Below are 22,725 nucleotides of genomic sequence, written 5' to 3'. Positions count from 1 at the left end.
AGTAGCCCGCTATCCGCTGGTCAGACAGCTGCGTATGGCTGCAAACACATTGTATTTAGTTGTATGATCAATTATCCAACCTGTTTTATGACCAAGCTCAAATTTTTATTTTGTTTTTTGTTTTGCTCAAATAGTTGTGCCCCTCAGAAATGTCATGTGCCCCCTTAGTTACTTTCCCCTGGCAACAGGCCTTGGCAGGCTGCCGAGCTGATTATACACTGTAGGCCTATATACACTAAGCCTTAAAACACACTCATTAAAGCAGACACAACTCATGATGAGAAAATAAACTCACAATCAGCTACATACCATTATGAGGATAGGTTCTCTGGAAATAAGAGATGACTTTGTCATTGTCAGTTAATAAGGAGTGTGTTGGTCTATTGTATGTCCTATAAAAGGCCAGGCAGATTAAGCAGTGTGTGGGTTTTCATCTGAAAATAAAATGTCATGTAATGTTTGTTTTGAGCGTCTGTGAAAATTACAGGTTTTGTCACTTGAATGTATGTGATAATTATCGTACATTTTAGCATACAGTGCATTCGGACAGTATTCAGACCCCTTCACTTTTTCCACATTTTGTATGTTACAGCCTTATTCTAAAATGCATTAAATTCTTTTTTTTCCCTCATCAACTCCACCACACACAATACCCCATAATGACAAAGCCAGGTTTTCATCAAGGATCTCTCTGTACTTTTCTCCGTTCATCTTTCCCTTGATCCTGACTAGTCTCCCAGTCCCTGCCGCTGTGAAACATCCCCATAGCATGATGCTGCCACAATCTTGGTTTCATCAGACCAGAGAATCTTGTTTCTCATGGTCTGAGAGTCCTTTAGGTGCCTTTTGGCAAACTCTGAGCGTGCTGTCATGTGCTTTTTACTGAGGAGTGGCTTCTGTCTGGCCACTCTACCATAAAGGCCTGATTGGTGGAGTGCTGCAGAAATGGTTGTCCTTCTGGAAGGTTCTCCCATCTCCACAGAGGAACTCTGGAGCTCTGTCAGAGTGACCATTGGGTTCTTGGTCACCTCCCTGATGATGTGCCTTCTCCCCCTATTGCTCAGTTTGGCCGGGCGGCCAGCTCTAGGAAGAGTCATGGTGGTTCCAAACTTCTTCCATTTAAGAATGATGGAGGCTACTGTGTTCTTGGGGACCTTCAATACTGCAGAATGTTTTTTGTACCCTTCCCCAGATCTGTGCCTCACAATCCTGTCTCTGAGGTCTACGGACAATTCTTTCTACCTCATGGCCTGGTTTTTGCTCTGACATGCACTGTCAACTGTGGGACCTTATATAGACAGGTGTGTGTCAAATCATGTCCAATCAATTGAATTTACCACAGGTGGACTCCAATCAAATCAAACATCTCAAGGATGATCAATGGAAACAGGATGCATCTGAGCTCAATAGCAAAGGGTGTGAATACGTATGTAATTGTGATATTTCAGTTTTTTATTTTTAATAAATTAGCAAACATTTCTAAAAACCTGTTTTCACTTTGTCAGTTGATGAGGAAAAAAATGAATTGAATCCATTTTAGAATAAGGCTATAACAAAATGTGGAAAAAGTGAAGGGGTCTTAATTCTTTCCAAATGCACTGTCTGTATGAAGTGGCTTCGGAAAGTATTCAGACCCCTTCACTTTTTACACATTTTGTTGTGTTATAGACTCAATTTAAAATTGATTAAATTAAAATGTTTTGCCATCAATCTACACACTATACCCATAATGACAAATCAAAAACATGTTTTTAGAAACTTTTGCAAATGTATTAAAGTTGAAATACAGAAATACCTCATGTACTTAAGTATTCAGACCCTTTGCTATGACACTCAAAAATGTCATCAAGTCACTCAATAAGTTTAATTGAGTCCATCTGAGTGCAAGGATTGTAGTTCATGTGATTTCGGAATGAATATCTTTAGTTTTTATAGTCTTTGGTTTGCATAGGAATCAATTACACACTGTGTGGATTAGGATGTCACAACCAACTCAGAACATTTCATAATTTTCTCTTGATCCTGAGAAACTCCCCAGTCCCTGCTGAGGACAAACATACCCATAACATGATGCAGCTACCACTATTCTTCACATGAGGGATGGTGTGGAAACTGCATTGCATGTGCTGGATTTGCACTAAACGTATGCTTTGTAGTAAAACCATATAGACACATTTCCAGCCACTTTCTTTGCTGTATTCCTTGAATTCATTGTTGCAAACACAATTATGGATGTGAGATAGATTATTTTCCATTAAGGGATTATTTTTTACCACTTGGTTATAGACCAATTTTGTATAGTGACTGAGATGATGTTGTCCCATTGACTGTGCCTCTGGGTAGCATTGGGTAGCATTCCTGAGTAGTTTTGTTCCTCTCCATTTGCTCAGTTTGTAATGTCAAGCTGATCCACACAGTGTGTAATTGCAATATGCAAACCAGGGACCCTGTAAAAACAAAGAAAAAAAAATCACATTAACTATTATCCTTGCATTAAGATGGACTCAATTCAACTTATTGAGTGACTTGATGACATTTTTGCATTTGAGCATATTTTAAGAGTGTCATAGCAAAGGGTCTGAATACTTATTAGTAAATTAGGTTTTTCTGTATTTCAATTTTAATACATTTGCAGACATTTCTAAACATGAAAAATTGAAGGGGTCTGAATACTTTCCAAAGCCTCTATACATTGCACATACACTCAACACACCCACCCAACAGGTTATGTCACTTTAACGTATGTAATGATTATCGTACACACACACACACACACACACACACACACACACACACACACACACACACACCGCGCGCGTTTATGAGTGCGTCCACACATATTCTTCGACATGTAGGTGTGACTCGACTACACGATTATCTATCTTATCATCACTAGCTGAGCGGAAGGAGAGCTTGTCATTCAGCTGCCTTGACAAATCTAGAAATCTAGTTGTCATATAATTTTTTTTAATAATAATAACATTTGACTTATTCCTTGTAAAGAGGCAACACATTGAAAACAACTTTTCACATTTTATTAAAAAATAGCATTACATTTTTCTCAAATCTGTTCTGACCACTTGAAGACCAGTGAACTGCGATGGCCAGTGGGATACCAGAGGAGTTGCTGAGGAACACTGACGTCATGCAGGAGTTGGCGGACAAGGCCAAAGACTTCGCCCTTCAACACGGACACATAATACGGACAAAAGAGACCCCCAACTCATCCGAGGTGAATATGTCATTATATAATTCAGCTCACAGCAGTGTTAATTACGAAAATATTCGTCAAACAACAATTTTTTAAAGATGTCTTTGCTGAGACTTAATTCGTGCATTATGTATTTATGTAATTATGTATTTCAATAATTCGCGCACCTCGCAAACTCACGCATTTCTGATGGACTGGTCAAGTGTTATTTCAGGAAATTGCCAACAGGGTTTTGATCAGAATTTATTTCCATCATTACAACTGTGAGTTTTGACTGTCAGCTGGCAATCACTGACCACTTGCTAGCAAACGAAAACGATAATTCACCCAACTCAAAAACTAACTAGCAACAGTGACTTGCATTGTTTGAGAGGCTATTGCCCTTTCATGCCTGCCAAGTAGGAGATAGCCCAACCAAAAACTACACCAGTCATGAATCTAGATGGTTATCTCTAATACTGCACCAGCGCTCAAACAGATTGCAAGTTGCATTAACCTCTAGTGTAATTGCCTGAATATACTTTATAGTTGGCAAACAACACTGGTAAATGAATGACATATCTCACAGAGACAACTTTCTTCATTGTAAAGCCAACTATGAAGCTGCTAGAACAATAGATGATTAACTATATTTAAAAAGCCAGTGTGAAGCTTGTGTTTATGCACTCAGTGCATTCAAGAAAAATATAATATCACACCATTTAGCAGTTGCTTTTACCTAAAGCATCATACAGTGCAGTGAGTGCATATATACATTCCTTGTATATACTGCATGATCTCAACTGGAATTGAACCCACAACTGTAGTGTTGCCGGCGGCATGCTCTGCCAACTGAGCCACAGAGGACTAATAAAAATAACAAAACAGTGACGACATTCACCAATGACCAAATGCAATATGCTTACTGTACTTCAAAAGGGTCCTCAGGTCAGAGCCACTGTCCATATGTGTGTCTGGTTTCAGGTTGTCACCTACGCTCCGTTCACCCTCCTCCCGTCGCCGGTGCCCAAGGCTCTCTTCCTGCAGGCCCTGGCAGTCCAAACACACTACAACCGGCTGGTGGACCTGATCAGCCAGGACTCCAGCTTCCTGGAGCAGGCTCTATCCAGGTAAAGGACCAGTCAGGAGGAGATACATACATACACAGTCAACCAGGAGAAGGGCTTTCAAATCACAACAGAGAGCCATACGCTGTACATGTGTATCATGCACTCGTCACATCTCAAGTGTATTGTGTTGTGTTGTTTTGTGCTGTCTCATTGCTGTGTGTGGCCGGAGGTTAATGATGAGCTCCCTATCATGCTGTAGTGGCACGTGTCCACATTCCTCTGTTGCTTGGCAATAAAATGATCATGTGTCCAGTACTTGCAAGTTTAAGTGACAAGGTAATTGACATTTTGAATTTGAAGATTCCACACACCATTCCACAGATTCCGAACAACAACAACATCTCTCAGGCATTTGCAGTAGATCTGCCTAGACACACCAACCCCCACAGTTTGTGTGACTGGAAATGGATGTTCTGTATAATGGCTTTACTGATGTACTCTTTTTTCCCCACAGCACCATCGAAGCTGATGATTTCACTGCCAGGCTGTTCACCCTTCACAGACAGGTCCTAGCAGAGGGCCGGGCCCAGGTAGCTCACTGCTTCTCTTATAGAGAAATGGGTCAAATTCAAGGGAGGCTGGTGGAGGTAGAAATCGGAGGACGGGGTCATTGTAATGCATGGAATGGAATGAGGAATGGTATCAAACACACGTGTTTAATACCATTCCCGATTCGGTTCCATGCATTACAATGAGCCCGTCCTCCGATTTCTTCTTCTCAAATTGTTGTATATCAGTAGCATTGCAGTTGATTGTTTGTTCAAGTAGTTTGAGTATTTTATTATGGGGCGAAACATGGATAGAGTTATTTATTGTTACAATCAGCTGATTTGAGATGTGACTTCAGTCCATAGTCCTGGGTCTGAACCGCTCTGACTACATGCTGGACCAGAGTGAGGACGGGAGGGCATTGCTGAAGCAGATAGAGATCAACACCATTGCTGCTGGTTCCTGTAGCGTTAACACACGTTTTCCAGATGTCCACCGGTACATTCATACAGCTAGCTGCCTTTTGTCCAGTGTAATTTGGACACAGTTGTTGTTATTGTTGACGACTTGTTTGTAGCCTACACAAGACGTTCCCTCACAGGAAAAATAAAGTTGAGTGAATTTGATAAAATTAATGTTAAGAGAAATAGGAAAATGATTTCATATTGAGGACATATCTGTCTGTCATGGTGTAGCTGTTATTGGAACAAGTATGCTGCTTCTTTCTCATGAGAAAGAGGTATTTTTACCTCAATAGGAGTTAGGACTCCCTGAACCAATAAAGGTTAAATAATACTCTCTCTCTAACTCTCTATCCTCCCACATCATCAGACATGTCCTGAAGCAGGCCGGCCGGTTCGACGAGAGTCAATGTGTCCCAGACAATGATCCTCCGGCAGGTCTGGCCCGGGGATTGGCTAAGGCCTGGGAGCTTTATGGCTCAGGCAGGTGAGAAAGATAAATCTTATTGTCAATTTTTCAACTGAAATTACTATAAGCTGTCACAGTACCCAACCCAACAGTAGTATTCTGTCCCAGCAGGAATGGAATGTGACCTATTTTTACACTGGCATTTAGTAACAATGACCCAGCCTCCACTGTACTTTATCTTCCATAGGAGATGGACTTGGCATTGAGGAATTTAGTCACAGGGATTAGCATCTTTTAACAGTCGCTTCACTGCTATAGGCCTAATGTGCTGGTTGTACTGATGTACAACTACTGTTGAGTATCAAATGGCGCGTCCTGTTTATCTTGTGTCCCTGTAGGGCAGTGGTCATGTTTCTGGTTGAGGAGAAGCAGAGAGGCATCTTCGGCCATCGCAATATAGAATATGAGCTGTTGAACAGGTAGGAGTTAGAAACCGGTCAGACATGGTCTTTAAATATGGTTCTGTGTTATACACTGTGACTGATGTTTGTGTCCACTCACTGTCTTAGAATGTGCTACATCAGCATTCTCAATGAGCCCATCCTCTGGTCTACCCCCACTGCTGATGCTGTGTATGGGAAGAAATCATATTGAACAATATTGACTACAATATTTTTGCTTATATTTAGAAATATTCCTGTTATACGAAGACGGTTTGAGGAAGTATCTAAGACTGGATCGCTTGATCATAACAAGAGGCTATTTGTGTAAGTGTTGTTGTTGTTGTTGAAGTGAAATGTTTTGAGAATGGGTGCTGACATGATGGAATGTGTCTGATGGTTAACATAGACTGTAGGTAACTACAGTATATTTCTCTTTTGTTGACGTAATAATAACATACTAATAATAGCTATGTATGATATAATATGTATGACTGTTTCCATGTAAGCAATTGAAGCTCTGTTTTGATATCTCTCCCTCATTCTCTCCGTGTAGAGATGGACTGGAAGTTGCTATTGTGTATTATCGTTATGGGTACATGCCAGACAACTACAACAAACAGGTTTGATCAATTTACTGTCCTTCCTGATGCCAAGAATACCACAGAACATACTGTTCCTGTAACCTCACTAGACAGACAGCTTTAACTGTCAAATGTAGCGGAGGTGGTTTGGAATGACTCTTTCTCTCATGATGAGGTAGCCCTGTCCGAGACATCAAGCTTAAGAGTAAACTCAAGTATCGCCCTTGGGGCCTTGAGGATGTTTTCTTGGCGTAAGGGTAGATGCTTGTGTCTTTCATGCAGGAGACACAACAAACCCTGCCCATCATACAAGCAAAAAAAAAACATAAAACCATATAAAACAATGACTACTCATTAACTCATTAATTTTTCATTCATCCTTGTTTGTGTGTTTGTTTGTGTGTTTGTGTTTGTGTGTGTGTGTGTGTGTGTGTGTGTGTGTGTGTGCGTGTGCGTGTGCGTGTGCGTGTGTGTGTGTGTTCATGCAGAACTGGGAGGCTCGTCTGTTGATGGAGCGCTCTATGGCTGTGAAGTGTCCAGACATCAGCACCCACCTGGCCGGCACCAAGAAGGTCCAGCAGGAGCTGGCCAGACCTGGGGTTCTGGAGAGGTTCTTCCCTGACCAACCTCAGGTTGTGGCCCAGATCCGGGACACGTTCGCTGGGCAGTATACACTAGACATGGTGAGAGAACCACAGAGACAGGCATTTTTCACATATATGTTTGTGCAGTCCCAGCGGTAATCGAACATTCAACCTAAGCATGGCTAGTGCCATGCTCTACCATCCAATGAATCACACAGGAACACTGTTTGCCTTCTGAAAATCGTTATTATTAGTACCAGACCTAAGAAAAAAATTACTATTACCAGACCATTGTATTTTAAATGGTTTTGAATATTTGAAAAACATAAGGGGCCCCAATTTGCATGTGCAAAGATTTGTAAAGTTGAGGCAAAGTCAGCCATCTTTACCTTAATATTTGTAATAGATACAATGAGAAGTAATTGAATGGGAGTTTTGAATACTGCATCTAGCATTTCCATGATATGCAATGCATTGTCAGAATGTTTACAAAAACACTGAATAATTACAGTTCTCAAAACCATTGTTTTGCTACAATGAAAGTCATGCTGAGATGAGAGTATTCTGAGTTGTAAGGTATGTTTTGCTCTGCTCAGCACTGCTGAACCAGATTGGGGCCCAAGGTGTGTTTGATCTAGCTTCCCATGCAAGCAGTGTTACGCTTCCGAGACGAGCACTTCTCAAATTATGTTAAATATGTCAAGCGCAGTTTGATGTTGATTCAGTTTTTGTGCTTTAACTTTCTTGTTCAATATCAATATATGTGTCATAGGGACCCGAGGGTGACAAGACTGTTGCCATGGCGTTGGCCAAACCAGAGCAGTTTGTCCTGAAGCCACAGAGGGAAGGAGGGGGTAAGTGGACCATCACACCAGGGAGACTGGTGTCCTCCCATCCTCCTCTCCTTGAGGTCAAAACTATCTTGATAGATTGGAGTGATTAGATTGGATAAAGTCAGCTTCCTATTGCATTACTTTCACTCATAAAGTCCTATCCGAGATCAGTGATTTTGTCAAGGAAGGCAGAACCGAAGGAAGGGAAGGAGGGTGCATTTGAAGAATATTCTAACAGAATTCCTCTCCTGCTGTAGGTAACAACATCTATGGAGCTGAGATCTGTCAGGTTCTGGAGGGCCTCGGAGAGGACCGAACCGCCTACATCCTGATGGACAAGATCCAGCCCCGGCCCGTGTACAACTACCTCCTGGACCGAGAGATGCCGCTGAAACTTAGCAGCTGCCTGTATGAGATTGGTGTTTTTGGGGCCTATGTCAGGTACGTATCTGGTCAGAGGAGGCTGGTGGAGGTAGAAATCGGAGGACAGGCTCATTGTAATGCATGGAATGCAATAAGGAATGGTATCAAACACATGGAATGGAATGGAGCTATCAAACACACATTTCTCATTCTATTCCATGCATTACAATGAGCCTGTCTCCATCAGCCTCCTCTGCTACGCAAGCCTATAAGGATCTGTTTTTCTGAGCTTTATCCTTGAAAAAAAGTACGTCCTCTTTGATTTGCAGCATTTAGTACAACCAATGACATGTTGGTGTATTTATTTTAGTAGTGTATAATGCATTACTAGTATACACACACGTGTCTTGTCAGACCAGACCCATTGAGAGATAAGGATCCTCTCTGGCTCTTGAGAGTGTTGTGTGTGTTTTACCCTCATGTTGTGTTTAATGTGTGTCAACACAGGCAGGGTAAAGACATGGTACTGAACGAGTGTGCTGGCCATCTTCTGAGGACCAAGTCCACTGAACACCTGGACGGTGGGGTGGACGCAGGGGTCATGGTGCTGGACAACCCTCTTCTCATCTGAACTGTGTGTGTGTGTGTGTGTGTGTGTGTGTGTGTGTGTGTGTGTGTGTGTTCTATATGAATTCTATATGTGTGTGTGTACTGTGTTGTTGTCACTCTGTAGACTGTTCCTGCGTCCTGCCCCTCTGTATCACAGTATCATATCAGACCGTTGATAGAAATGCTGTTCCCTGTTTGAACACCCGGTGGCAGTAGAGGATGAGGTATTACTTCTATGACTGTACCAAACCACAGGAGAGGATGTCCAAATAAGGAGAGAGATTCACTAACGCTGTGGAATGATTCCTTTTGGGGGAACAGAGCAAACATATGTCATTAATGAGTGTATAAAAAATACAGTAGCCACATCTGGGTTCAGAAAGTTGTGATTTTGTTATTTGTAATAATTGCCATCTTGTATTACGTTGATCTTTAAGTGGTATTCAGATAAGGTCTACCTGTAGGTCTTTCTGAGGGATATCACCACCTATGTGTCACATCACATGTTAGATTTGTAATGATCATTAATGAAGAAGGTTTACGGCTGGTCTCCCAGACACAGATTAAGCCTAGTCCTGGACTAACAACAATACAGAAAATCTCCATTGAAGATGGATGCATTTTACTCTCGGATAAGGCTTACTCTGTGTACGGGAAACCAGTGTCTATCTCAGCCATAGAAATATAATTGTCTAAACACTGACCCTGATCAGAAAGATGACCCTGATCAGAACACTGACCCTGATCAGAACGATGACCCTGAGCAGAACACTGACCCTGAGCAGAACACTGACCTGTGTGGTATCTGTGTTGCATCTTTGTCTTCGCAATAAACAATCCACTTTGGGGATGTTGTCATGTTTTTGTTTATATAATCTCCCTATCTCTGTTCCTGATATGACACCTCTTCACAGAAGACAACAAAGGGACCATGTGACCACATCTGTCCTTTATGAAACACATTCCAGGCGTGTTTGACCTCTGTGTGTGTTTGTATGTGTGTGTATGTGTGTGTGTGCGTGCGTGCGTGCGTGCGTGCGTGTGTGTGTGTGTGTCAATAACTCATCTCAGGATAAGAAAAACAAACACACACACATACACACAGATCTCACTAGGGCTGTCAGCACTGCAATTTCAAATGGGAAACTCTTGGCACTGCCTGCAGCAGGATGGATTCTGTGGAAAAACAACTGAGTGTTTGTTCATTGTAGAAGAAGCTCTAGGGGGAGTCAAGGGTCAAAAATATGGAATTCCAACAGCTAACTGACTTCCATGGAAAGGAATCTGTGGTTCAAATAAAAGTCACCTTCATCACCTTTACTGGAAAGCTCACTATCTTTTTTTCAGCTGTTACGTTTGCTTTTCTTATCTTTTTTCATTTTACCAGGAAAGTTGACGTTGACCCAGAGGAGAGGACAGGGGATGAATGAGCCAACTGAAATAGGTAAAGGACACATCACTGGAAAGGACACATAGTAAGGAGAGTTCTAAACACAAGGCTGTAGTGTACTAGGATTTGGTAGGATTCAACTCTAGTCACTGGGTTCAGACTGACTGTTGGAGCTGGTTGCACAAGTGGACTAGTTAGCTGGCCGGTGGCAGGCGGTGACGGAACACGCACACACGCACGCACGCACGCACGCACGCACGCACACACGCACACACACACACACACACACACACACACACACACACACACACACACACACACTGCTGATGGAAGCACCAGGTCAGGAAAGAACTACAGCAAGTGGGTCATGTCAAGGTGGAAGTGGGTCAGACTGCTCTGGCTCCGGTCAGGCGGATGGAAGGACAGGAAACAACAAGATGACAACAGCGGAGAGGACCGTGGCCTAACTCCACACCCTGGCCTGGCCTACAGGGAGGACCATAGCGTAGCGTAGCATAGCATAGCGTAGCTGCCCTAACTCCACACCCTGGCCTGGCCTACAGGGAGGACCATAGCGTAGCATAACATAGCGTAGCTGCCCTAACTCCACACCCTGGCCTGGCCTACAAGGAGGACCATAGCGTAGCGTAGCGTAGCTGCCCTAACTCCACACCCTGGCCTGGTCTACAGGGAGGACCGTAGCATAGCATAACAAAGCATAGTGTAGCATAGCTACCCTGACTCCACACCCTGGCCTGGTCTACAGTAGCATACCGTAGTATACTGTAGCGTAGCATAGCATACTGTAGACATACTGTAGGGTGGTGAATTGGCAGCGCTAGGACCTGGGGCTGCAAGCGGTGCGAGCCGCAATGATTATTATTGTACATTCTTTCATTTTATCGTGGCAAAATGATCAGATCCAGGCCTGCCTCCGTTCCATGCATTACAATGACATTTTTACATTTACATTTTTGACATTTAGCAGACGCTTTTATCCAAAGCAACTTACAACAACTACATTTGTTTAAAGTATTATTAACAGCAGAGGAACTGTACAGAGGGGTAGTGGGGGGGTGAAGAGGTCTTTACGAGGGAAAGTGGCCAGCCGAGGTGGAAGAACAGACCATCCTCCGTTTTCTACTTCCACCAGCCTAACCTGGTGTCAACATAACATACATGACACTGTTCTGTGTGAACCTGCCCCGACACCAACACCCAGTCATGGACACCTCTGTTGTGGGTGTAAAGTCCATGGCCAGAACAGATGACTCTGCTATTTTGTTGTCAAGGAATTTGGCTTTACTCTCCACTACGCTGGCTGTAGACGTGGCTTCAAAGCACACTTCTCCTCCGTTATCTCTCCGTTTACGGCCTCCTGTCCCCTGACTCCAGCACATCTGACTGGCCACGTGTCTCTCATGTCCCAGAGGACCTTTAGAGTAGAGGATCTGGGTGGAGATAGGACAGCCTGGTCACCTTGGGGACAAAGGTCTGTGCCAGCAGCGCTCTGCTGCGACCTCCCTCCTTTCGCTCCCTCCCTCCTTCCCTCCATTGCTCTGTCATCATGGGTACAATGTAATAACATCCTGTACCAGTGGAGCTGCTGACTGCCAGGAAGGACAGGAACAGACAGGAACTCCCTGAAACTATGCCAAGTACATGTACACATTCCCTATGCATACTACACATACACACTCTCTGCATACTACACTTACACACTGCATATGCATACTACATATGCACACTCTCTCTGCATACTACTCGTCCACATTACCTATGCATACTACACTTACACACTTCCTATGCATATTACACGTACACACTACATATGCATACTACACTTATACACTCCCTCTGCATACTACACTTACACACTACATATGTATACTACACTTACACACTCCCTATACATACTACACTTACATACTACCTATGCATACTACACTTACACACTACATATGTATACTACACTTACACACTCACTATGCATGCTGCACTTACACACTACTATGTCAACTATACTTATTCCACTCAGTATCCATCTGAGTAGCCCTCAAAGGGGAAACAAATTCCACAACCACCACAAAGACAAGAGGCCAAGGTTCAATTCCTGTTTTTCACCATGTAAGTTCTTCATTACTGTAAATCACAACTTTCTCAACTGCAGCTTCCTCTCTCATAATGATGAGAACAAGACACATGGGAATGCCTGGGACTGCTAAGGCTGCGGGTTCCATCTCCATCGGGACCACAGGCTATGGAAAGAAAAAAAATGATACATACACTGGAAGTCACTTTACATATAAGCGTCTACTAAATGACAAACAGTATTACAATAACATATTCACTCCCACCAACATCAAGGAGAAGAATGTTCTGGATAACAAATTTGCATTCCTTGTGGGTTTATTGAGGTGAAAGCAACATGAATCATGAACTGACAGGTAGTAGTAACAATTCTCGTGAACTCACACAAGTATCTGCACATATATCAACATAGTTGTGAAATGAATTGTGTCCACATCATTGTTAGCTAATAGCTAAAGGGCCTGGGAAATGCATGCTCATGCATGATGGAAACCCCACATCAACAACCTTGGGCGGAGAGGCATGTTGACACATCACTGGCTCCGTTTTATTACCCTTGCAGGAATGAGGAAGTGGAGGGGAGGCACAACTTTACGGGAAGGTACAAGGAGGGGAGGGGTTGATGGGAATGCATTGGGGTGGGAGGGTTATGACAAATATTTGGACAGAGAGAGTTAGAGAGGGAGAGAGAGAGAGAGATGAGAGAGAGAGAGAGAAAGAGAGAGAGAGAGAGAGGGGGGGGGGGGGGGAGAGAGGGTCAGGAGTGTAGTAGAATGCTTTAAACAATAGTAGCTCCATAAAATGTTTTTAGAATCCAGTTTCTGTGTGCACAAGACAATACAGGGAAGTCATGCCAATACAGGGCTCAATGTATCATGGGTTACAGATGTGAGCAGTTAACAGACTCTTCGGTATTTCATGGCAATAGAGCTGCTATCACTTGTTAGTCCAACTGGACCTAATTACCCAAAGGAATCTACAGCAAAGCTAAGAAGTTCACTATACTCCAACTGAAGCTCATTCCCCCTAGGAATGTACAGCTAAGCAAAGAAAGTTCACTATCATACAAAGTTCAAATGGAACTCAGTGAGTTTCACAGTTCAAAGGTACGCCAACCCACACTGGCAAGCTGCAACAGGACGAGACTCCACAATCCCTCAAGTTCCCTCACCGTAGGTGCCGTCACCACACCTCCTGCCCTGAGGTCCGTGTGTGCCTGTTTGCCTGGGAGAGCAGAGCAAACTGACCTTTAGCTTAATGGCCAACCCGATCCTACACAGAACAACTGTGTGTCAGGGAGGCTGTGAGTCAGGGAGGCAGGGAGTCAGGGAGGCTGTGTGTCAGGGAGGCAGGGAGGCAGGGAGTCAGGGAGGCTGAGAGGCTGGGAGGCTGAGAGACTGGGAGTCAGGGAGGCTGTGAGTCAGGGAGGCTGTGAATCAGGGAGGCTGGGAGGCTGAGAGGCTGGGAGGCTGAGAGGCTTGAGTCAGGGAGGCTGATAGGCTGAGAGGCTGAGAGGCTGAGAGGCTGAGTCAGGGAGGCTGTGAGTCAGGGGGCAGGAATGCAGCAGCCCTCCCCTCTTCTCCCCAGGCGGGAGACAGGCGTGGATGCGTTCTCACACTGCCTTGGGTCTTCCAGGGTTCTGAGTCCCTGCCGTGCAGGTAGGAGTCCAAGCTGGGCCAGGGAGTCAGGGGGCAGGAAGGCTGCAGTCCTCCCCTCCCCAGGAGGGAGAGAGAGAGATGGGGGAGAGGGAGAGAGGGGGAAAGGGAGAGAGGAGGAAAGGGAGAGAGGAGGAAAGGGAGAGAGGGGGAGAGGGAGAAAGGGAGAGAGGGAGAGTCAGGGAGCCCCAGCCAGGCCAGGGAGTAGCAGCCAGGCCAGGGGAGTCAGGGTCACCCTGACATCTCATTCATCCCTCCTCCTGAAAACCCTCAGCCATCCTCCAGGCAGGACAGGCAAACATGGCCTGTCTCTCCCACAATCCTCCTCTTCTCCTCTCCTCAGCTTGGCTCTCTTATGGCCTCCTTCTCTCCCACAGTCCTCCTCTCCTCTCAGTTGGGCTCTCCCATGTCCTGGCTTGTTGCTGTGGGAGGGAGGGAGGGAGGGAGAGAGGGAGAGAGCAAGGTATGGAGGGGGTGTGGCTGGGCTGGACAACCAACCGTGGGATCTGCCACAGATGTCAGAATGCCACCCCCCCCCCCCTCTCTCTCTCTCATTCACAAAAAATGTGAGAACAGAATACAAATTCAAACTGCCAACGGCTTTCTGTAACAAGTTCAACTGCAGTGGATTCTTTAGCATGTGTAAAATGACTCACTTTCACTGGGACAATTAAAGCATCAAATGAGAGCAAAATTGATGTGAATGGCCACTTCTGATAAACCTTTGATGGGAAATAGGAGAACAGACTCTAAGCAGAGGGAGTGGAGGCTGGTGGAGTTAGGAATCGGAGGACACAGAGGGCAGCGTATATGTATCAGACAGTGAGGACCCTCCTGTCGGAGCTCTGAGCAGCCGCAGCCCTAGAAGGAGAGACACGCTGTAGCCCTGTCAGTTCCCACCGCAGTAAACTATGTACAAAGGCATCTGCTGGGGCTGGGGCTGGGGCTGGGGAAGACCCAGACCACACACACACACACACACACACACACACACGCACACACACACACAGACAGAGACAGACTGTGATGAGGAGCAGGGTGAGTCACTGGTGGAACACTCTGATACAGAGGAAGAACAGAATAACCTTTCAGAGAGCGCTGTGATCTGGCGGAAGAACTGAGACAAGACACCAAGACAATACTCTCTCTCTCTCTCTCTCTCTTTCTCTCTGTTTCTTTCTTTCTTTCTGTGTGTGTGTGTGTGTGTGTGTGTGTGTGTGTGTGTGTGTGTGTGTGTGTGTGTGTGTATGGGTGTGTGTGTGCATGTGTTTATGTGTGTGTGTGCATGCGTGGAGGAGACTTCCAGGGAGGTATGTGTCTGTGTACTTACATTTGTATATTCCCTGTGTATATGCACAAGAAGGACATTATCCTAATGCGAGTTTGCATACACCTTGTGTAAGTACACACACCTTTGTGATTCACAGGATGACATTTACACAACATCACAAATGAGGGTGTCGAGTGTTTCCTGTGTTTGTACATGGTGTGTGCGTGTGTGTGTGAGTGTGTGTGTGTGTGTGTGTGTGTGTGTGTTTGAGTAACTTCTTCAGAGTACATGTATTACACAATAGATCCGGTGCTTTGTGAGGTCTAGAGCAGAACAGGGAGGGTTCTGCAACAGCTGGAGTTTCTCTTTCTGTTTCCCAAGAACTGGTTAGTAGGAGTGATGAGGGAGCCAGAGGAACTCTCACGCAAGCACGCACGCACGCACGCACACACACACACACACTTTTTATTGTAGCAGCAATGAACCTTAAAATCATCACAATAAAAGCTTTATAATGTACACATCCTGCAGAGCAACACTGTTGACACACACACATAACTAAGCAATGTTATCTAAATGTTATCTAAACTCTGAGAATATGATTTACGATTAATAATTAATTTATTATGACTACATCTTTTTGAAGAATATGTTATAGTTCATGCAAAAAGCTACCGTACACAAAATGTTCATAACACATTATTGGTGTTCATGGTAATTCATAATGGATCATTACTTGACTGTTCATAATGTATATTGATAGCATGTTATTTGTTGGTTGACATTTCCGAAAGATCCGAAAAAATAGACTGATCATTACCTCAGAAGTTCCAACACTATAACATGACCTGCTTTGACCTGCTGTTATGCTGATACAAAGCTGAGTGTAGATTGTCACCATTCAAATGAGCTCCGTAGCAGAGGAGAGGATGAGTCACTGAAGATCGGCCATGCAAATCCCCTTCCCTTTATTTGACCAGGTTTGCATGGCGAGGCGAGATCCACCTCAGGTTCACAGAGAAAGTCAACAACAACAGACAGCAGCACTGCACAATATACATATATAGTATAGTATATATGGTACAAAGGGTTCTTCTTCTTTGGTACAAAGGGTTCTTCCTCAGTGAGAGCCGAATAACTTTGTATGGTTGTAGGTAGAACCTTTTATATGTATATATATTCAGCTGTTGCTGAGGAAGAACCCTTTGTAGAAAACCTTCTGGTTTTCAAGTACAGTTGAACCCGTTCTGTCCCCAAAAGTCTTCTACATGTAACCCACAGGGACAGCTGAAGAACCCTTTTGAACCCCTTTTTTTCCCTAAGACAATACTGTGCAACAATAACTAAAGCGAATGGGACCAGAGATAGAAGGCTGTAGCATTAAAGGCTGTTTACTGTAGATTAGAGCAACCAACAGCAGTAGCAACTCTTGATGCATCCGGGTTCTCCAACATCACTCTATACCTGATTTACAACTCCAATGTCACTGACTGGCTTTTATTAAGCTGCGCTTAGACCCTATATCATAAAATATGAGGCATTCTAGACATCCAAGAGGCCGAGTAGCTAAAAATACACCTGACCTCACTCTATGATTTTAATATCAAAGGACCTGCCGCCCACAGGTCAAGCGGACTACGCCTCCATATTCTCAGAAGCATGCATAACAATGCTACTGAAAAGAAAAACGCTCTGTTGTGGTAATGCTATCTCCCCACAGGCAAATCACTTCCAGGTACAGCGAGCGTGCAGTAAAATACATTGGAGTATTACTGTATTGTACCTTCCACAAAAGATAGTGGATGAATTTGGTGTTGAGGAATGTTGTCACAGGGATTAGCATCTGTCAACAGTCGCTCTTCTTCCTTCAAGACTGAAGAGTGACTGAGTTTGGCATGCGAGATTAAGTTAAAATTGGGCAGAGCAAGGGCGGGCAGGGGCGGGTGAAGGCGGGGGCAGGGTGGGGCAGGGCGGGGTGGAGCGGGGTGCGGCAAGGGGCAGACTGGCAACATTTGGGACCTGGAGAGGGAACAAGGTGGGGCAGGACAGGGCGGGGCAGGGAACCACATGCTGTGCCATATCTGCTTAAGGAATTAAGTTCAGAGCAGGCCCAGCTATAAAGAAGTGTTTTCAATGTGTACGTAGAGACTAATTTCTAGACAAAATTGTCCACCTACTGTATACAGTGTAAAATGGTAAAACACTGTTGACATAGACTAAGACCTAAGTTAAGTAGACTAAGACCTAAGTTAAGTAGACTAAAACCTAAGTTAAGTAGACTAAGACCTAAGTTAAGTAGACAACCTAAGTTAAGTAGACTAAGACCTAAGTTAAGTAGACTAAGACCTAAGTTAAGTAGTACGTAGCCAGCTAACTCCCCCTATAAGATGAAGATGTGAGCCAGGTTAAAACAGGGTGCTGCACCAACAGATTAGCCGACTGAGGCCTGGACCCCTGTGGCATAATCGCCTCTGATTAAACGTGCACTTCTGTGTAGATAAACCCGTAAGAACGCCATCAAAGTCTTTTAGTTGGGTCCATCGACAGCTTCCCTAATGCAATCTGGATCATATCTCCTTCTCAACTTTGACATATGGTAATTGTCTGTTCAACACCCCACCCCCCCCTCTCTCACACACACACACACACACACACACACAAAGGCATTGATGAGTACTGTGAAGGAATGGCTCATGTTCATGTCTGATCATCTCTACTCAGGTTGCTTGGCTAATCTCCGTATGTGCTTCAGCCAACTTCTATTACACAGCTAATCATGGGAGTTGGCTAAAGCATAAGCACAGCTGCTTGGTAGAGCAATGGCGACAACTTATCTTGTTGTCATCCATTGATGTCAGTCTAATATGAAGTATGATTATGCCTTTGGGGCTGTTCTCCACCTTATGTTAACACATGGAATGTCAGGCTCGATGTACAAGTTCTAGCTGGAGGAAGAAGTAAGACAAATGGGGGCATCAGTCAAGGTTAAAAAAATATTTATTGAAATCGTATAAAAATAGCTTCTAACGTAATTTACAATTTCTAATTCGAATGGTAAAAACAAAACAACAATCCAAGCCGCAATCATGCAACTACAGGTGAAAACAATATTTTGTATGTATGCTGCACACAGACGCACACATGCGCGTGCACGCACACACACACACAAACACACACACACACACACACACACACACACACGTGCGCACAGGCACACACACACAAAACATTCTCAGTTCATTCACAGCCACAGCAGACATTTCGAAAAATACAGTAACAAAAACAGTTACCATCAGTAGACTTTCAATGTTTACATACATTAAAATGGAAGTGCTTTGAAGGTTATTTACACGTATATACAAACATACACAAACACACATACATCTGCTCTGAAGATTTCAAGCCATAAATATGGTGAAAATACATATTTAAATAATCTGTGGGCCCTTCAATAAACTGTGGAATGAAATACGCAGCCGAAATTCTCTATAAATAAATAAATAGTTTTCCACAAAGCTCTTGAGTGAGAATAGAAGAAGTCACACAAATAAATAGGCTCTATAATTTACAACTGCCCTCGATTCTGACCCGCGATGCCCAAGACACCAGGTAACATGTTTAACTCATAAACAAAAGAGCAGAAAGTAGAGTATTTCAGTATGGTGGTAGGTTGCATTGCAGTGTGCATTCAGAAGGTCTATGTGAGTGGTAACTGTGCATACAGGAGGGGTGGGCAGAGTGAGAGAGAGAGCATCAGACTGTGTGTCTATGGCGGAGGAGAGAGAGTAGAGTACAGTGAGGTAAGTCTTCCGGTGTTTTGTTTGCACAGGTTATCATGTATCTATGAGGTTTGCCTGGTTGCTATTGACATTGGTAGTACTATGGACATAGGCTTTACTGATCTAGGCCTATGAGAGAAGAGCAGGAAATAAAGCTTGTACAAAAAAAAAAAAAAAAAAAAAGCCTCATTGGGTTTTTCTCTTTTCTCGTGAAATTCAAGTATTTCCAGGGTCCCCAACAACCTCTCACAGCGAATGAAGGCACTTAAAATTTGCTCCTCTTTGCTTTCTCTGACCCCCTCTACACACACTCTTCAGTGAGGGAGAAGGTAGAGTACAGTGACTGGTAGTAAGGTAACATAGACTGTCCACTTGTTACTGCCTCAGCAGGGCGATCACAGGCCCTATAGATGTTCTCTGGTGCAGGCTACATGCTCTCACACTACAGCCAGTACACACAGAGGATACTACAAGTCACTCTTAGGCTTGAGAGAATGTTTTGCTGTATCAGAGTCCAATTAAGCAGCAAATTAATGAGTGTGAACAAGTGGGGTCTGGTGGCCACGAGAGAGAGAGAAAAGAGGGAGCGAGGATAAAAAAAAAAGTAAAATAAAAAAACTGCAACTTCCTTCTGGATAGTCCACCTTGTTGTTTTTGTTGTTTTCTTCTTCAGTGTATACAGCTACAATAGTCCTCTGTAATAGTCTCTGTGTGCCCAAGCAGGGTAGGCTGTCACTGAGCCGCCACTGCGGTGAAGGCAGCCGGCTGATGCTCGTGGCTGATGCTGTGTAGCCTGATCTCGGTGGACTCAGCTGGGGACACGCTGGTTGTGCTGCTCTGCATCCATGGGTGATTGATGATGTCCTCAAAAGACGGCCGCTCTGCCGGCCTCAGGGACAGACACCACTTGATCAACTGCTGGCACTCTGGAGGAGGAAGAGAAAGGGGGATATGATCAGTCTGTGGCTTGGATTGTGTATACACACACACACACACACACACACGTCACAATAGGTGTGAGAATGTTTGCATTCAATTGTGAAGACTCACCTGTAGAGATTCTTCGTCGGAACAGCACCTGGCCTCGTAGGATCTCCTCGTCTTGCTCAAAGGGGATATCTCCACACACCATGTCATACAGCAGAACCCCCAGAGACCAGACCGTAGCGGACCGTCCGTGGTACCGGTGGTACTTGATCCACTCGGGTGGACTGTAAACTCTAGTGCCTGTGGATGTCAACAAGAGGAGAAAGGCTTAAATGGTGCTCTGTTTTGATGACGGCAAACATATCTCAACACGATTGCTGTAGAACATGTATATAACCTTTCAATTGAAAACAAAAGGAGGACCGTATTTCATAAATGTCAAGCGATGAATGCGGATTAGTGACAAGAATAGAATGGGCGCGGCTTCATTCAAGGTTCGTTTGTGGGATCAGGTGCCAGTGTGTGTGTGGGAGGAGGATCTGACATGTGACTTATGTTTACAAACTTTGAGGTGTAAAAATACAGCTACTCTCCAAAGGGTGGCGCTGTAATGCACACATTCGGCTAAACACTATGCGGGGCTCAAGGCAATGTCAACGACCATACCAAAATAGACGATGATTTTGTTGAATGACGATAATAAGCTGTCAGATGGTTCTAATAAAACGCATTCAAAATGTATTCTATACGGTTTGTTGACATTTAGGATACCGTAAAGAGGTGTATCTTACCGTCGAAGTCGGTGTAAACAGTGTCCTTGAGTAATGCCCCCGATCCGAAATCAATTAGCTTCATTTCGCCCGTCCGCAGATCAATGAGGATATTTTCGTCTTTGATATCCCTGTGTACAACCCCGCAGTTATGGCAGTGTCGCACAGCCTCCAGAACCTGGCGGAAAAAGTTATTTGCCAGCTCCTCCGGTAAGGCACCCTTCTCGGTGATGAAATCAAAGAGGTCCTTGACGTTCTCCGGCCGGTCCATGACGATAATAAAACTGTCCGATCGCTCGTACCAGTCCAGCATCTTTATCACGCCCCGAGAAGCCGTGCCAACTTTCTTCAAGAGCAGAATTTCCATGGGCACACGGGAGCCATTAGGCTGAAATAATAATAAAATCGATTTCGTTTAGGTTCTGACATTTATCACATATTTAAAAGAATACATTCATAGTTATAGCGAATACACTGAGATGAATAACATCGAAAACACACGAAAAAGCCCATTAATGAATCATAACAATGCTTACCAGCTCACCCCACTCGGAGACCCGATCCTTTGCCACATGCTTGACAGCAACCTGTGTGCGGAAAAAAGAAAACTACGTCAACCAAACCTGAAATGTGATGAATACTACAACAAATAAAATCAATATTGCTTAGTTGGACAATTCAGAGCCAAGATCATGCCTAAAAGTGCGTCGATAGCAATAAAACGGAAAAAAATACTAACCGGTGCGCCGTCTGCAATTCTTGTGCCAGAGTACACTGTCCCGAAACCGCCGCTTCCCAACACGGCGCCGACCTGGTAAATCTTCTCGAAAGGCTCCCTCTCTTTCACTGTAATATCAGAGGGAAAAACGATAAATACAACTGTTCCACAACGCAAAATGTAACATACAAGTCATGAATGAATGCGAAGCAAGATAATGACCAATGTGGTCCGAAAAACCGTTAGAATTTAATCCAGCTAACGATAGCTACTCAGTAGACTACTACTGTACTGCGTGCTAGCTAACCTCCATAGCTACAGTACGCTAACAACACAAGCGTCATCTAACCTTGATGAACTTGAAGCTGGATTTTCGCCGGCATATCGACGGGTGAAATGTGGGCAAATGAATTCAACTTGGACAGCAGCATTTCTCCTGTAATCCGCGAGAAATGATCTGGGTTTGTACAATTATTCCGATACAGGCTCCAGCTCCACTATCGGACTCGTGATCCACGTTGTATGTGTAGGAAAAAATGCGGTAGCAATCCTCTCATCCAGATCGCTAGTAATTTCGTTGACTTGTGTTCAGTCCTTGAACATAAAAAGCCACGTATCCAGTGAGTGAAAATCTCGAGTAGAAAGATTAAATAAGACTAACGCGAATCTGTACAATGAATTGTAAACAGCCAAATTATCAAATTAAAAGAAAAACAATGTCAGCTACGTCTCGTCGCTAAGACACCGGCTCTTTGAATTTACGGTAAGGGCAGAGAAGGACACATATATATCCATAGTAAATGGGTGTAGCCACAGCGCCGAACGTCATCCTTTCTCCGCCCCACCACTATTTCTCCACCAATGATAGCCTTTCCAAACGCACGTCAATCACGGAATGATAATAATGAAAAGCGTAACCGGCTAGACGAGACTGGCGGGAATCAAAACGCGCCAAAAGGAGACACGTTTTGCCTGCAGTAGTTTGGAGAGAAATGCAAATTCTAGGTGGGGCTAGCAAGAAGCTCTACCCTTC

The 22,725-nt window shown here is 44.2% G+C and overlaps 2 protein-coding genes across 2 annotated transcripts in view; one reads left to right on the top strand and one right to left on the bottom strand.

The window, feature by feature from the left end:
* LOC310807747 (glutathione synthetase-like) overlaps window positions 1-9,913 on the top strand; it is a 10,991-nt gene extending 1,078 nt beyond the window's left edge. The window contains exons 1-13 of the mRNA XM_083674337.1: window positions 1-1,426; window positions 3,087-3,232; window positions 4,175-4,320; window positions 4,775-4,850; window positions 5,168-5,307; window positions 5,641-5,757; window positions 6,078-6,158; window positions 6,369-6,446; window positions 6,676-6,742; window positions 7,192-7,386; window positions 8,060-8,141; window positions 8,378-8,561; window positions 8,991-9,913. The exon at window positions 1-1,426 is cut by the window's left edge and continues 1,078 nt beyond it. Coding sequence (XP_083530463.1) covers window positions 3,101-3,232; window positions 4,175-4,320; window positions 4,775-4,850; window positions 5,168-5,307; window positions 5,641-5,757; window positions 6,078-6,158; window positions 6,369-6,446; window positions 6,676-6,742; window positions 7,192-7,386; window positions 8,060-8,141; window positions 8,378-8,561; window positions 8,991-9,114 — 1,422 coding nt within the window. The 5' untranslated portion in view covers window positions 1-1,426; window positions 3,087-3,100 and the 3' untranslated portion in view covers window positions 9,115-9,913. The remainder of the gene's footprint in view (window positions 1,427-3,086; window positions 3,233-4,174; window positions 4,321-4,774; window positions 4,851-5,167; window positions 5,308-5,640; window positions 5,758-6,077; window positions 6,159-6,368; window positions 6,447-6,675; window positions 6,743-7,191; window positions 7,387-8,059; window positions 8,142-8,377; window positions 8,562-8,990) is intronic.
* Window positions 9,914-18,477: 8,564 nt separating this feature from the next.
* pim1 (Pim-1 proto-oncogene, serine/threonine kinase) lies at window positions 18,478-22,459 on the bottom strand. The gene is made up of 6 exons (XM_083675899.1): window positions 22,042-22,459; window positions 21,714-21,820; window positions 21,511-21,561; window positions 20,996-21,362; window positions 20,328-20,504; window positions 18,478-20,203 (listed from the first exon to the last, which is right to left on the bottom strand). The coding sequence occupies exons 1-6, from the start codon at window positions 22,121-22,123 to the stop codon at window positions 20,010-20,012; spliced, it is 978 nt and encodes a 325-aa protein (XP_083532025.1). The 5' UTR covers window positions 22,124-22,459; the 3' UTR covers window positions 18,478-20,009.
* Between the last annotated feature and the right edge of the window lie 266 nt (window positions 22,460-22,725).

Source organism: Argentina silus, assembly GCF_951799395.1.
Source record: "Argentina silus genome assembly, chromosome: 8".
NCBI lineage: Eukaryota > Metazoa > Chordata > Actinopteri > Argentiniformes > Argentinidae > Argentina > Argentina silus.
This window is presented reverse-complemented; position numbering and strand designations above follow the sequence as displayed.